The sequence below is a fragment of the Pongo pygmaeus genome, chromosome 7, assembly GCF_028885625.2.
Source record: "Pongo pygmaeus isolate AG05252 chromosome 7, NHGRI_mPonPyg2-v2.0_pri, whole genome shotgun sequence".
In the NCBI taxonomy this organism is placed as follows: domain Eukaryota; kingdom Metazoa; phylum Chordata; class Mammalia; order Primates; family Hominidae; genus Pongo; species Pongo pygmaeus.
Window position 1 is genome coordinate 81716644 of NC_072380.2, and position 12225 is coordinate 81728868.

The 12225-nt window shown below is 40.6% G+C and overlaps 1 protein-coding gene across 25 annotated transcripts in view; it reads left to right on the plus strand.

Annotated features, from left to right (window-relative positions):
- The window catches only part of SULF1 (sulfatase 1), a 191504-nt gene that overhangs the window by 125008 nt on the left and 54271 nt on the right, over window positions 1–12225 (plus strand). For all 25 annotated transcript variants that reach the window (XR_008504139.2, XM_063668856.1, XM_063668855.1 and 22 more), the window contains 4 exons: window positions 8367–8517; window positions 9417–9592; window positions 10956–11084; window positions 11364–11420. Coding sequence is in view for 24 of the 25 variants with exons in the window: in XM_063668856.1 (XP_063524926.1) it covers window positions 8367–8517; window positions 9417–9592; window positions 10956–11084; window positions 11364–11420 (513 nt within the window). In the remaining variant the exon portion in view is untranslated. The remainder of the gene's footprint in view (window positions 1–8366; window positions 8518–9416; window positions 9593–10955; window positions 11085–11363; window positions 11421–12225) is intronic.

Consider the following 12225-nt stretch of genomic DNA (forward strand, 5'->3'; position numbering starts at 1 on the left):
GGAGAATGGGCTACAAAGAAAGCAGCACTAAGGAACAATTCTGCAGAGGGAAACTGTTGCAGAATATTGAGGGTGTCAGTGAGTTTGTATGTAACTGCAAGCAGAGAGTAACTGGAGGTCGGGTAGTAACAAAATAGGAGGTGGCTCAGACATTTCCACATGCAAATAGATTCAGTAGTTCCTTTTTAGTTCAAATGAACCATCTATTGCCCTTATTAGTGATTCTATAAAGTAAAATCTACACAGGGCAGAGGGTGGCCTTACAGGCTAACAAGTCTGGTTTCCTGCCTCAGCTGCCCTCACTAAGTCTAGGGGTGCTTTCTTTAATCTCTGGAAACCTCCACTGTCTCATCTGTAAAATGGAGATAATACTAACACCTTGATGTGATGTCATGAAGAGAAATTAAGAGAGGCAGAGTGTAGGTAAAGTCCCCACATAGAGCCTGGGACATACAAGCCACTTCACAAGTGTCAATTCTTATTGATCTTTTTTATTAAGAAACTACCAATATTCTATCATTCTGGACCTACAAAAAGGCAATTTCATATGGCTCAACTTAAGGTTTAGGGGAAGCAGTGAGAGAAATGACAACTTGATGCTTGTCCATTGTGACATGACAGACCTCTTGACAAGCTAAGACTCCCATTGTGATAAGCCTCTCGCACCTGGTCATTCCAATGGAACAGACAGGGTAAGGACCAACCTGGACTGTGTTATCTTTTCCAGGTGCAAGTATGTGCTATGGATAAGTGCCAGTTTGGAGAACTCCCTTAGCCACAGGAAATGAAAATTCATGTAGTTAGTTGAAGGATTCAGCTTCTCTTTGCTGCTAATCCTTGGGTTTTGTGCACCTAGAATGTGGTCTCCTGCAGGCCCCGAAAGCCTTGAATTCCCGGCATCTTTGTTGTGAAGGTCTCCCTGGCTGCTGCTGGAGGAAGGGGCTGGAAGGAGTGAGTGTGTGCACAGGTTCAGAGTTCAGTCTTCAGACAAAAGGAGTGAGATAAATTGAAGACAAGCTGCCGATGGTAGTGCATGGAACTACTCAGTGACCAGCTTCCTTAGCGAAAACATTAGCAATACATTCAGGCAAAGGGATGCAAGAAGTTAAGTACTTTGCAGAAGTATTTGGCAGGCCCTTCAAACACTGAGCAAGAAACCATAGGTTCTCCCCAGTTGCAGGGATGCAAGTAACGTGAACACTTTCCTTTCGGTCTTCTTCCTTGGTGGTCAGGCATCATCCGGATCGCTTTCATCTGGCATCAGGTTATAACTACCTGAACCTCTCAGACTGGGGTGAATATATCATCTTTCCAAGGTGTTTGCCGTTCCCAACAAAGAGAGGAAGCCAGTTCGCTATTGGCCTGTTAGCTTTACAAACTGATGGTAGAGCTTATGCTTACCAAGGAAGAGTGAAAGGGGATTATCGACCACTTGTTGACAGGGAAAATAGTTTAATCAAACTGTAACTCAGCTACTTATGGCCACTGAGAAATTTGAGAAAGCCTCTGTCATAATAACACACATAATAATCCTATTATTAGAAAGCCTTGTGCTCTGGCTAAGACTCTACTATACTTTTCAGTAACTTATTTCCCCAGAATCTCCATAGGGATGCAATTCCTTCACCCCTGCTTTAAGGTACTTCTCTCTCCTCGCCTCAGTGATGTCATGATATACACCTGTGGACAAAAGCCGTGACAGGGAATGAGATGCCATTTACATCCCTGGTGATTCTATAGGAAACTAAGGGACCTCCTTATCACCCTTCTATGAACTATGCCCCTGTCAACTTTAAAAATTTGTTGTTGTTATTCCAATTTTTTTTTTTTTGAGATGGAGTTTCACTCTTGTTGCCCAGGCTGGAGTGCAATGGCACAATCTCGGCTCACCACAACCTCTGCCTCCCGGGTTCCAACCATTCTCCTGCCTCAGCCTCCCGAGTAGCTGGAATTACAGGCATGTGCCACCACGCTCGGCTAATTTTGTATTTTTAGTGGAAACGGGTTTTCTCCATGTTGGTCAGGCTGGTCTTGAACTCCTGACCTTAGGTGATGCTCCTGCCTCAGGCTCCCAAAGTGCTGGGATTACAGGCATGAGCCAGCACACCCGGCCTGTTATTCCAATTTAACAGTTCTTTCTTCCCATACCTGTAAATGTGTGTGACTGTGTGTGTGTGCATGTACACTCACACACACACAAATACACAAGTTCAAGTGAAATCTAAACGCTTGGTAAAACAGTCCACGTGCACTAATTTGCAAAAGTTGTTGTGAGGGTAGAGCTTTTGAATAAACACAGGATGTCAAAGGAAAAACTCCCTCTGTGTAAGCCACAGGACAAGGATTTTGAAACACCTTTGTTATCTAAAGCTGGAAAGAAATGTCTTGCCTTAAAAGAATTTGCACATTCGTACCTCTTTCCACAAATACGTGAAAGGACGTGCTTTTGAAGATGAGAAAAGTTTAAATTCTACAAAAAAAAAAAATCTGATTTGGGCAGAACTCATTGCTCCCTTTTCTCTGTTTCTACCTTGTTCTTCTCTGGGCAGATCATTTACTATTATACTGTCAGCATTGGTGTTGCTTATTTACTTAGATCCCTGAAGTCGAGTTGTACAACTCCAGGGGGCACTCAAATAAAATATCATGTGAATGATGCCCTGGAATTTTGCAGGTAGCTTTGTCCTGAAGACAGGGACAAAAATGTTTCATCTCTTTACCTCCCAGTGCCTGGTGAACACGCCTTCGGACAAAGTAGTTGCACAATTCATTGTTGCTTAGCAAATGAACAAATATGTTCACCTCACTAAATAGCTAACATGAAAATATTTTAAAAATAGTATCAAGATATTTAAACAGTCGGTTTTATGAATTTAAAAGACACCTAGAGATACTATAATTCCATAGTTTTTTAGATTAAAAAACAAAGACCCAAAGTCTATATTTTTTAAATGAAGGCCCAAATGGTTTTGTGAAGGTCACGTGAATATTTAGGGACAAAAATAGAGCTGAAACTCAATTCTCTTGGCCCCAGGTGATCTTCTCACTCCACCAGACTTACTCAGTTCACATCACAGTCACAATTCAGATTAGAGCTATAAACAATTCTATCCATTTGCACAATTCTAACTGGTGTTTATAACTTCATTAAAAGACTCTGAATTATTTTTCTTATATACCTCTAATCAAGATCATTTGGTATTATCCTGCGTATGTTCAAATGTTACCTATCTACAGATATTTGAACTTAGGTGGGGAATATCTCCACAAAGTCCGTTAAGTAAGTTCAGTTTTAGCGAAAACTGAGATGGTGCAGCTTGAGAGATTAAGTGTAGAATTTCCAATGTAATGCTTTGAATGTGTACCTTAAATCTGTATCACTGGCCTATTCTGGGAATTGAAGTCTTATTTCATTTCTCAGAGAATGATGGTTCTGCTACCAGTAACTTTTAAGGGTTAGATCATTAGGGTTTTTTGTTTGAGACTAAATAAATGAAGAAAACACATGTTAGATACAAAACACTAGAAATATATTAATTTTCACTGAAGCGACACCAAAGGCCATTGGCATTAAAAATGAACTCCTAAGTTCTTTGCAATTCCCCAGGTATAGATTTAATATACAACACATGCATCTCTTGAAACTCTTTTCTTTGCTAGTAAGAATTATTCTCCTGAAATACCCACCTGTCAAAAAGAAAGGTAACATTATTGATTTTCAGAATTCTTATTTCTGTCGTGTCAGTAAGCAATACTGAAAAGAAAATCAAACACTCAGGAGAATTGGCATGATGGTGAAGGTTGAGCTTACAAGTACAGTGGACTCAAGTATCCATGATCCAGCGTACTGAGCAATAAATCCAAACGAGCAGTGACCACAGGAAAACAATAGGCAGGGAGGCCTCGCTGGGAAAAGCTAAACTTTTATATATGGAAATAGTCTGTGGAGGATTACAGGGATGTTTTCTTGGGGGTATAAGGTCTGGAGTGTGCAGTACCAGGTGAAGCCCTTATCTAACAGGCAACAGAAAGGTCTTCCCAGGTTAGGCACATGTGACTCTACCTCCAACACAGAATGTTTTTTTTAAGAAAGCAACAGAAATTTGAAAATGATAGTCTGGTCTTTTGTCCTCTCAATTTTAAAGCAAATAACCAGTATTGTGTTACCTACCTTTTCATGGATGCATCCAGTGTGCCTAAAAGGGACAGACTTTATTCTGTATTTGCAACAAAAGTAGACCCAGCAACTGATGGGAAGATACCTGATTGGGAAGCAGAAGCAGCTGGTATTTTAAATCAGGGTGAAAGCTAAGATTTTAGGACTTACTTTTGATAGGAAGAAAGGGATATATCAATTTTCCTTTTAATGAGTGGGATTTTTGAGGTACTTTGTGGGGCCTCTCGCTCAAGACTGTAGCCAGTGTGGTGTTGCAGGAGGGGCACTGATGGAGAGCTATCCCGGTGCATTATTTCTGAGCCACCTCTGTGCACTTTACTTCCTCATTTGTAACATGGGACTAATGTGCCCTGCTGAGTCCTCAGAGTTGCTGCAACAATCAAATGAGCTATTAAGGGATAAGCTCTTTTCCAGCTACCTGTGAGAATGGGTATGATATGGCCCCAGAATTTGCTCTCTAGAGCCACAGAAATCTCTTAACCCTTACAAGAACTCTTTAAAGTTGTTATCCCCATTATATAGATGAGGAAACTGAGACTTAGACAAAAAGTTGTCCAAGATCACATAATATTAAGGAACAGAGCTGGGATGAATATTTGAGTCTAATTCCAAAACATTCTGGAATAACTCAATATGTGGTTTTCCATTTCTCCCAAAAACAGTTACCTCCTTTTATCAGTGGCTTGTGTTCCAGCTGACAGCTCCAGGCCCTGTTTGAATAATTCGAAGGCAATCCTTAGTTAGGGAAGCAAGCTTTAATTATCACTGGGGAACAGAAGGCCGCATCTTCGAGGAATTTGGCAGACCTCAGCAGGGGGCAACCACAGGCCTTTGGCAAAAGATCACTTTTCAACAACATTGTCAATTCCAGTGACCCCCGACCTTCCACCTGCAGGTCCCTGAACAGCTGCTGTTCTGTGGGAAGCAGTGGCAGTCTGTCTTCCTTTAAAAGGCACATGCACACTCTGTCCCTGCTGCCTGCTGAGATCCCACCTGGGACCTCATCCCCAGAGCTGGGGGTCATCTCCCATATAGAGAAATCAAGAAAAATAAGGGAGGGGGGCAGGAGAGGACAGCTTTGACAACAGTCCCTGAACTTTCCCTTTTAATATAAGCCAGATTTAACATATGTCATTCTGTAAATCTGGGAGTCCAATTTGAGGCTTGTAATTTGCTGCAAGCTTCCCTGTTCCTCCAAGTGGGGTGGAGCTATGCCAAGCACATCAAGGTAACTGGTGGAAGATATAATTTCCCCACTGTGAGCCTGCATTTCAGTTCCCTATTGTAATTTTTATTTGTGTTGAGGTTTTGTGGTTTTAAAAAAGTCAACCAGATTTATTTTTAAATTAACCCAACCCAACATCAAAGGCAATAAGTAGAGGATGTTTAGGTATTATAAAGAAACCCTTTGTAATCTGTTATAGCTATATTCTTTTTCAGGGCACGTATCAGTAAATGGTTAGGGGCCTTTCACGACCAACTTTCTGTATTTCTCTGACCTCGAACTACCCCCATGGGCGAAAAACTCTTTTTGAGGGGATTTAGTAGCCCCTCTCTCCTCCTCCTCAACCCCTTAATCTAATCCTGTTTGTAACGCAACATGCTGCATGAAGAATAAGAAACATGGGCTGAAGTCCCTCCCCACTTCCCTTATGACTGTGGTTTACTTTTAGTTATGAAGAACTCTTTCAGGCCAAAAAAAAAAAAAAAAAAAAATGGGACCATTTGGTTCAGGAACCATTTACTTCGGTAGTCAGGAGAAAGTTTATATTGAAAGTTTATCTTAAGGATGACAGGTCATACCTGAAGGGTTTGTTTTGGAATACTATGGATTTTTTCCAACCCAAATAATTACATGAGAGTTACTTGTTTATTGGCTCATGGAGGAAATTCAAGTGCCTCTGTTCTAGGCATTTTAAGTGCTATGTATATATGGTGGTTGTTCCTCAAAACAGCTTTGGGTTTGTTTTTTGTTTTTTGTTGTTAGTGGTGGTTTTTTGAGATAGAGTCTCGCTCTGTTACCCAGGCTGGAGTGCAGTGGTGCGATCTTGGCTCACTGCACCTTCCACCTCTCTGGTTCAAGAGATTCTCCTGCCTCAGCCTCCTGAGTAGCTGGGATTACAGGCACCCACCACCATGCCCAGCTAATTTTTGTATTTTTAGTAGAGACGGGGTTTCACCGTGTTGGCCGGGCTGGTCTCGAACTCCTGACCTCAGGTGATTCACCCGCCTGGGCCTTCCAAAATGCTGGGATTACAGGCGTGAGCCACCATGGCTGGCCCAAAACAGCTTTTTAAGAAAAGTGCTATTAACCCCATTTACAGATGAGCACATTTGAGCCACACCCTCTTTTCCACGCTATAAATCTTGTCTCTTTCTTTAAACATGAGTTACTTATACTTCTGAGCATAACTGAGACACTTTTAGAGACAGTGTCTTCTAAGCTCAATGTTATATTATTTGTGCTGCTGTGCTTCTACTGGGTAACCAGCACCCATCCTGGTCACCAGGGTAACTTTGTCAACCAAGAAGGCCGAGGATCCCAAACCAGCATTTTCTACTATCAAAAGAGAGGTTCTGCAAATCCACCGGCAGGAGAGAATATACAATAGCAGGTGGCATTTATATGACCCAGTGTGCATGGCAGTGTCCCAGCGTATCACCATGAATCTCAGAAACTCTAGGCTTTCCCCATGGGAAATCCACACCACCACAGCACCAGTGGAGGACTTGGTCAAGACTCTTGAAATCAAAGAGCTCACAGTGACTGATTCTTTCCCTAGTTTTATAATATAAATAATGGCATGGGGTCACATTCAGCCGTCATTATCCACAACATTTCACTGATGGGATCCTCCTCAGACAGAGATTGGGTATCAGATTTCTCGGTCACATAAACTGTTGCTCATTCTGTGAGGCTGCCTATTTGTAAAGTTGTGGTTCCTATTAAAAGCAATCTCAGACGTAGGAAGCACCCCTCACTTCCCTTCTCATTCATTTTGTTAAAGCAAATGGGCTTTGGAATTCAGTCCTGTTTCTACCACTTACTAATGTTGTTAATTGCGAGGAGTTCCTTAACTTTGCCAAGCCTTGATTTTCTCTGCTGTAAAGGGGGAATAATAAACCTATTTTACAGAACAGCTGAGACAATTAGGTGAGTTAATGTATATAAAATGGTTTGCACAATACCCAACACATATTAAACTCTCACTCAGTTTTTAATATTAACCTCTATGTGCTTAATAACATTGAAGAAGAAGGTTCAAGTAGATTATAGTCTGTTAAAGAGTTCAAATATAAATAAATAATTCTCAGGGTGAGAATTGCCATAGCATAGATATGTAATGTGCCCATGGCAGGGCATGAGGTGGCAGCATCTAATGGTTGAGGGAGTTGGGTGAGACATCAAGAGAAGGTGACATATTTTTTTGAGTACCCAGTGGAAGGCATGGGATACCACGTGGATCTCTGCAGTAGATTAAATATAGACTTGAACTAACCTATCCTGGAACAATAGGACAATTTCCTTGTGGCTTACAGAAATTATTCCCTGCACCTATATTGATTTGTTTATTAAACGAATAGCTTTATTGGTAAACATGTATATTGCGGAAGTAGACTTGGTTATCATTCCCACAAGTCCAATTAAAGTAATGGTATCTATATAAAAAACTCATAAAAACTAGATATGTAAGTAATCAATAAAATACTCTTCCCAAGTATTCAGGAGAAAAAATGTGTTGAAATGATGATTCATCATTCCACATAACGTATTTATGACTACATTTAATAGCCTCATTAGCAATAAAATTTTTATGAGTTAACATCCTATAAGAATATTCGCTTGTACCTTACTGAGACTTTATCTGTAGATTTGTAGCATAACCATAATCATCTTGGTATGTTTCTTACACATTTTATTCAGTGAACCCAAATGAACTTCTAATTACATGTTCAGCTGCCAGTCATGGTTTTATATGTTTGAATATATATACCTTCAGAGGATATTTGCTGTTTGGAGTGGTGAAGACTTCATCTTATAAATGCAAACAGAAGATAGTTGGAAGAGGAAAATGTTTTAGCAGTGTCTCAAATGTCTCTCCTTAATGATTATTTCACAACCTCAAGATATTTTCCTAAAAGACTAAGTAAGAAATATATAGTAAGATTCCTTTCTGGATATTTTCAGAACTCCTAGTTATAACTATGCACCAAATATGGATAAACACTGGATTATGCAGTACACAGGACCAATGCTGCCCATCCACATGGAATTCACAAACATTCTACAGCGCAAAAGGCTCCAGACTTTGATGTCAGTGGATGATTCTGTGGAGAGGGTAAGCACATGAACTTACCTCAGTGTTAGTTTTTGGCCCAGCTTCCTTTGTGTAGACTTATTCTTGCCAATCCTGTTTGGTTTTTTCCCCTTCATTTTCCAGCATCGTTTTGAGAGAGAAAGAAAGAGAGAGAGTATGTGTTTAGTGGCTTAATCATCCCTCCCTTATCTTGTCCTCATTCCATCTACCTCTCCAGGGTTGGTTTCTTATGGAGCCAGTAAAAAAGAGGAGAGAAAAATCAAATCAGCATAGATCAGGGGCCACATCCTCAAAGGCAATAAAGAATGATGGAGCTTGTGCTGAACTTGAACTTTAAGTTAAGGGCCCCATCTAAAGGAACAGCAATTACTCAGCTCCAGCTAAATTTTGCCATGTAGAAATGTGGATCAAGTATCAGCAGGTCTTCTGACTTTTTTAAAGAAGCCAGAAACACAAAAAATTTTATTTGAAATTTTCTGAACTTTGAAACATAGTATAAGCCAAACAAGACGTGCCTCAGGCTGGATTTAACTGGATCAGGCTCAGAAGCAGCCTGTTTTTAACCCTTGGTAATTAGATATATGATGATAACTTTAACAATGGATTTTCAAAGTACGACCTATAAAGTTTGATGGTAGAGGTTGTTGTGTGGGGTGTTTTTGTTTTTGTTTTACCAAACAGGCTAACAAAAAGCCTATAAGTAGAATGTGCTAGATTCCAAAAAGTTACGTTTCAACTTTACCATTGGACCTTTCCCTCCCAGATTGTAAGCAAATAGAAAATGTGGATAATGTTATTGAAGCAACTCTTGCCTTTTAAAAATAACAGGGAAAAGATTTGGGGGCAATCGTGGCAACACTATTGAGCATCATCTTATACCAGCACAATTGATTCTGACTTGTTCCTGTGCTGTATTTCAGCTGTATAACATGCTCGTGGAGACGGGGGAGCTGGAGAACACTTACATCATTTACACTGCCGACCATGGTTACCATATTGGGCAGTTTGGACTGGTCAAGGGGAAATCCATGCCATATGACTTTGATATTCGTGTGCCTTTTTTTATGCGTGGTCCAAGTGTAGAACCAGGATCAATGTACGTATTTCTCTGTTTGCAACATTCAACTGTCGTACCTCATGTGTGTCTACGATAATTCAATTACCAGTCTCAGTGTCTGGTTTCCTTTCATCCAAAACAAAAAAGGATGTGTGTAGGTTGGTTAATTTCGAAGATGAAAACCTTTTCCTCCCTGCCACATCTTAAATTAGCTCAAGTATACTACTTAAAGAGAAAGGAAAAATAAGTGTATCAATGAATAATTCTCTCAAATTGACTGGAATCCATGTCTTTTTGGTCTGTGTGCACAGACAGGATGTGATCTTCTGGGATATCACCCTTCTTTGAATCAGAGATACGCTGTCATTTAAAAAAAAAACAAAACCCGACGCCATCCTTTTAGTGTTTAACTTTTAAAAATTATTCCAAAAGAAATGTTTTTAAAAGATAAATTTTTAAAAGCTAGCTTTTCTTTTAAAGGAAAAAGAGCTAAAGGACTAGGCTGCTATTTCTGTCACTGTAGGCAGGTCACTGCTTCTCTTTGCATCTCTATTTTCCCATCATGAAATGGCCTTGCCTATTTTCCCATCATAAAATGGCCTTGGCAATCATCTCAGGATGTTTTGAATAAAATGGGATTGCATCCATGAAAGAATTATGGAAAGACTAAAAGAAAAAGTGGAAGTAGAATCCAGAAGCTGGAATGGCCCTTAAAAAGCATCTAGCTTGGACCCCTGATGTAACAGTGAAGCTAGGCAGACAGCATCAGTGCCCATCTTAGATCCCTGATTCTGGAAGTGGTGGCAGTGGGGCCCAGAGCCCAGATGTTCTGAATCTCTCCCATGTACCTCATGTGCTGCTGCATCATACTACATCCTGGAGAGAGGGCAACTGAAGTAAGAAGGGTTTCTTTGAAGAACGTTATTGTGCTTCCTAAGATTATTAGAAACACCCTGGGAATTGTCAGATCTATATCTAGAAGGCTTTATATTTTAAGGACTAGATAGCATAGATTGAATTCAACTGTAAAAACTGTACATCCTTTTTTAAAATATTTTAAAGCCCTTGTTCAACGGAAAAGTTATGGACTATTGGATTTTAAACAAAAGTATGCTTGCTGCAAAAACCATGTATCAGGCTGCATCTTGCCTGGCGATGTGGTCAGAGCACAGGGGTGCAGGCATCTTTCCAGCCTGACCCTGGCAAGAGTCAGTTAATCTTGCTCAGTGCCATTGCTGTGATCACACACCCACCCTTGCCACACAACTACCCATGCCTAGGAGACCAGATGAGAGGGTGAGAAGAGTTGAAGGCCAATGAGTCACTGCTGTAGAAAAAGCAGCCCTAAGTGCCACCTTCCCCTGGCATTGGATCTCAGCCATCACCGTGTGCCCCTTTACAGAGTCCCACAGATCGTTCTCAACATTGACTTGGCCCCCACGATCCTGGATATTGCTGGGCTCGACACACCTCCTGATGTGGACGGCAAGTCTGTCCTCAAACTTCTGGACCCAGAAAAGCCAGGTAACAGGTGCGTCACTCTTCCTCCTCTCAGCCAGCCCCAAACACACTGAGCTCCAGCTGGTGCCCAGAGCCAGCCAGCAGCTGAAGACATGGAGGCAGAATATGCCTTGCCCACAAGGATCACCCCAAGCTGAGCATTTCTCAGCTGCTTGTGAATAGCATATTGATGGAGATGCAGTCATGGTCTGTGGGAAGTGAGAGGTGTTTCTTTAAATAAGCTGTTAGCACAGATCCATTTGGAAAAACGTCCAGATGCCAACAGTAAATATTATCATTTTGCTTTCAGGTTTCGAACAAACAAGAAGGCCAAAATTTGGCGTGATACATTCCTAGTGGAAAGAGGGTAATTATTGGTTCCTGGGGTGCTTCTGGGAACCAGTCCTAGTGGGCAGCTCTCCCTGCTGAGTATTTTTTTTCTCCTTATTTTTCTTTGCTAAGCATGCAGATTTCGTAAACCTAGTCACAAGATTGAATGGTTTGCTGCTTATTCTGTAGTGGTCAATAGAGTAATAATTGCTGGATCAGAATTGTAAAGAATAACCCTCAAGTTGGTTAATTGGTACAAAAACACAGTTAGATAGAAGTTACAGAATTTGATAGTATAGTTGGGACATTATCGTTAACAATAATTTATGTATATTTTAAAATAGCTAGAAGTGAAGAATTGCAATGTTCCCAACACAAGGAAAAGATAAATGAGATGATGAATATCCCAATTATCTTGATTTGATCATTACACATTGTAGACGGGCATCCATATATCACACGTACCCCCAAAATATGTATAATTGTGATATTTCAATTTTTAAAATACCAAAAAAGCAAGAGAAAGATGACTCCACATCCCCCAAAAAGAATAAATTCTCATAAGATTGGACCAAAGCCTTGATTATGGGTGTAGATTTACTGTTGCATTTCTCAGTGCTGGTTTCTAATCAGACCAGTGGATTAAGTTTCTCTGCCATCCTCCCCGTGTTCTTCTCTAAGCTGCCTCCAAGGCTTACCTGGCGCCCTTCTTCCTACTTCCTACTTCTTTTCCTTATGTGCCTTTCCTAGTTTTAAATAGATAAATGTATGCCATTGTAATTATTTCCATTGTCACTTCCGGGTTTCCCCTTTTGGTTCATTAATGCCCATTGCCTTGTTTT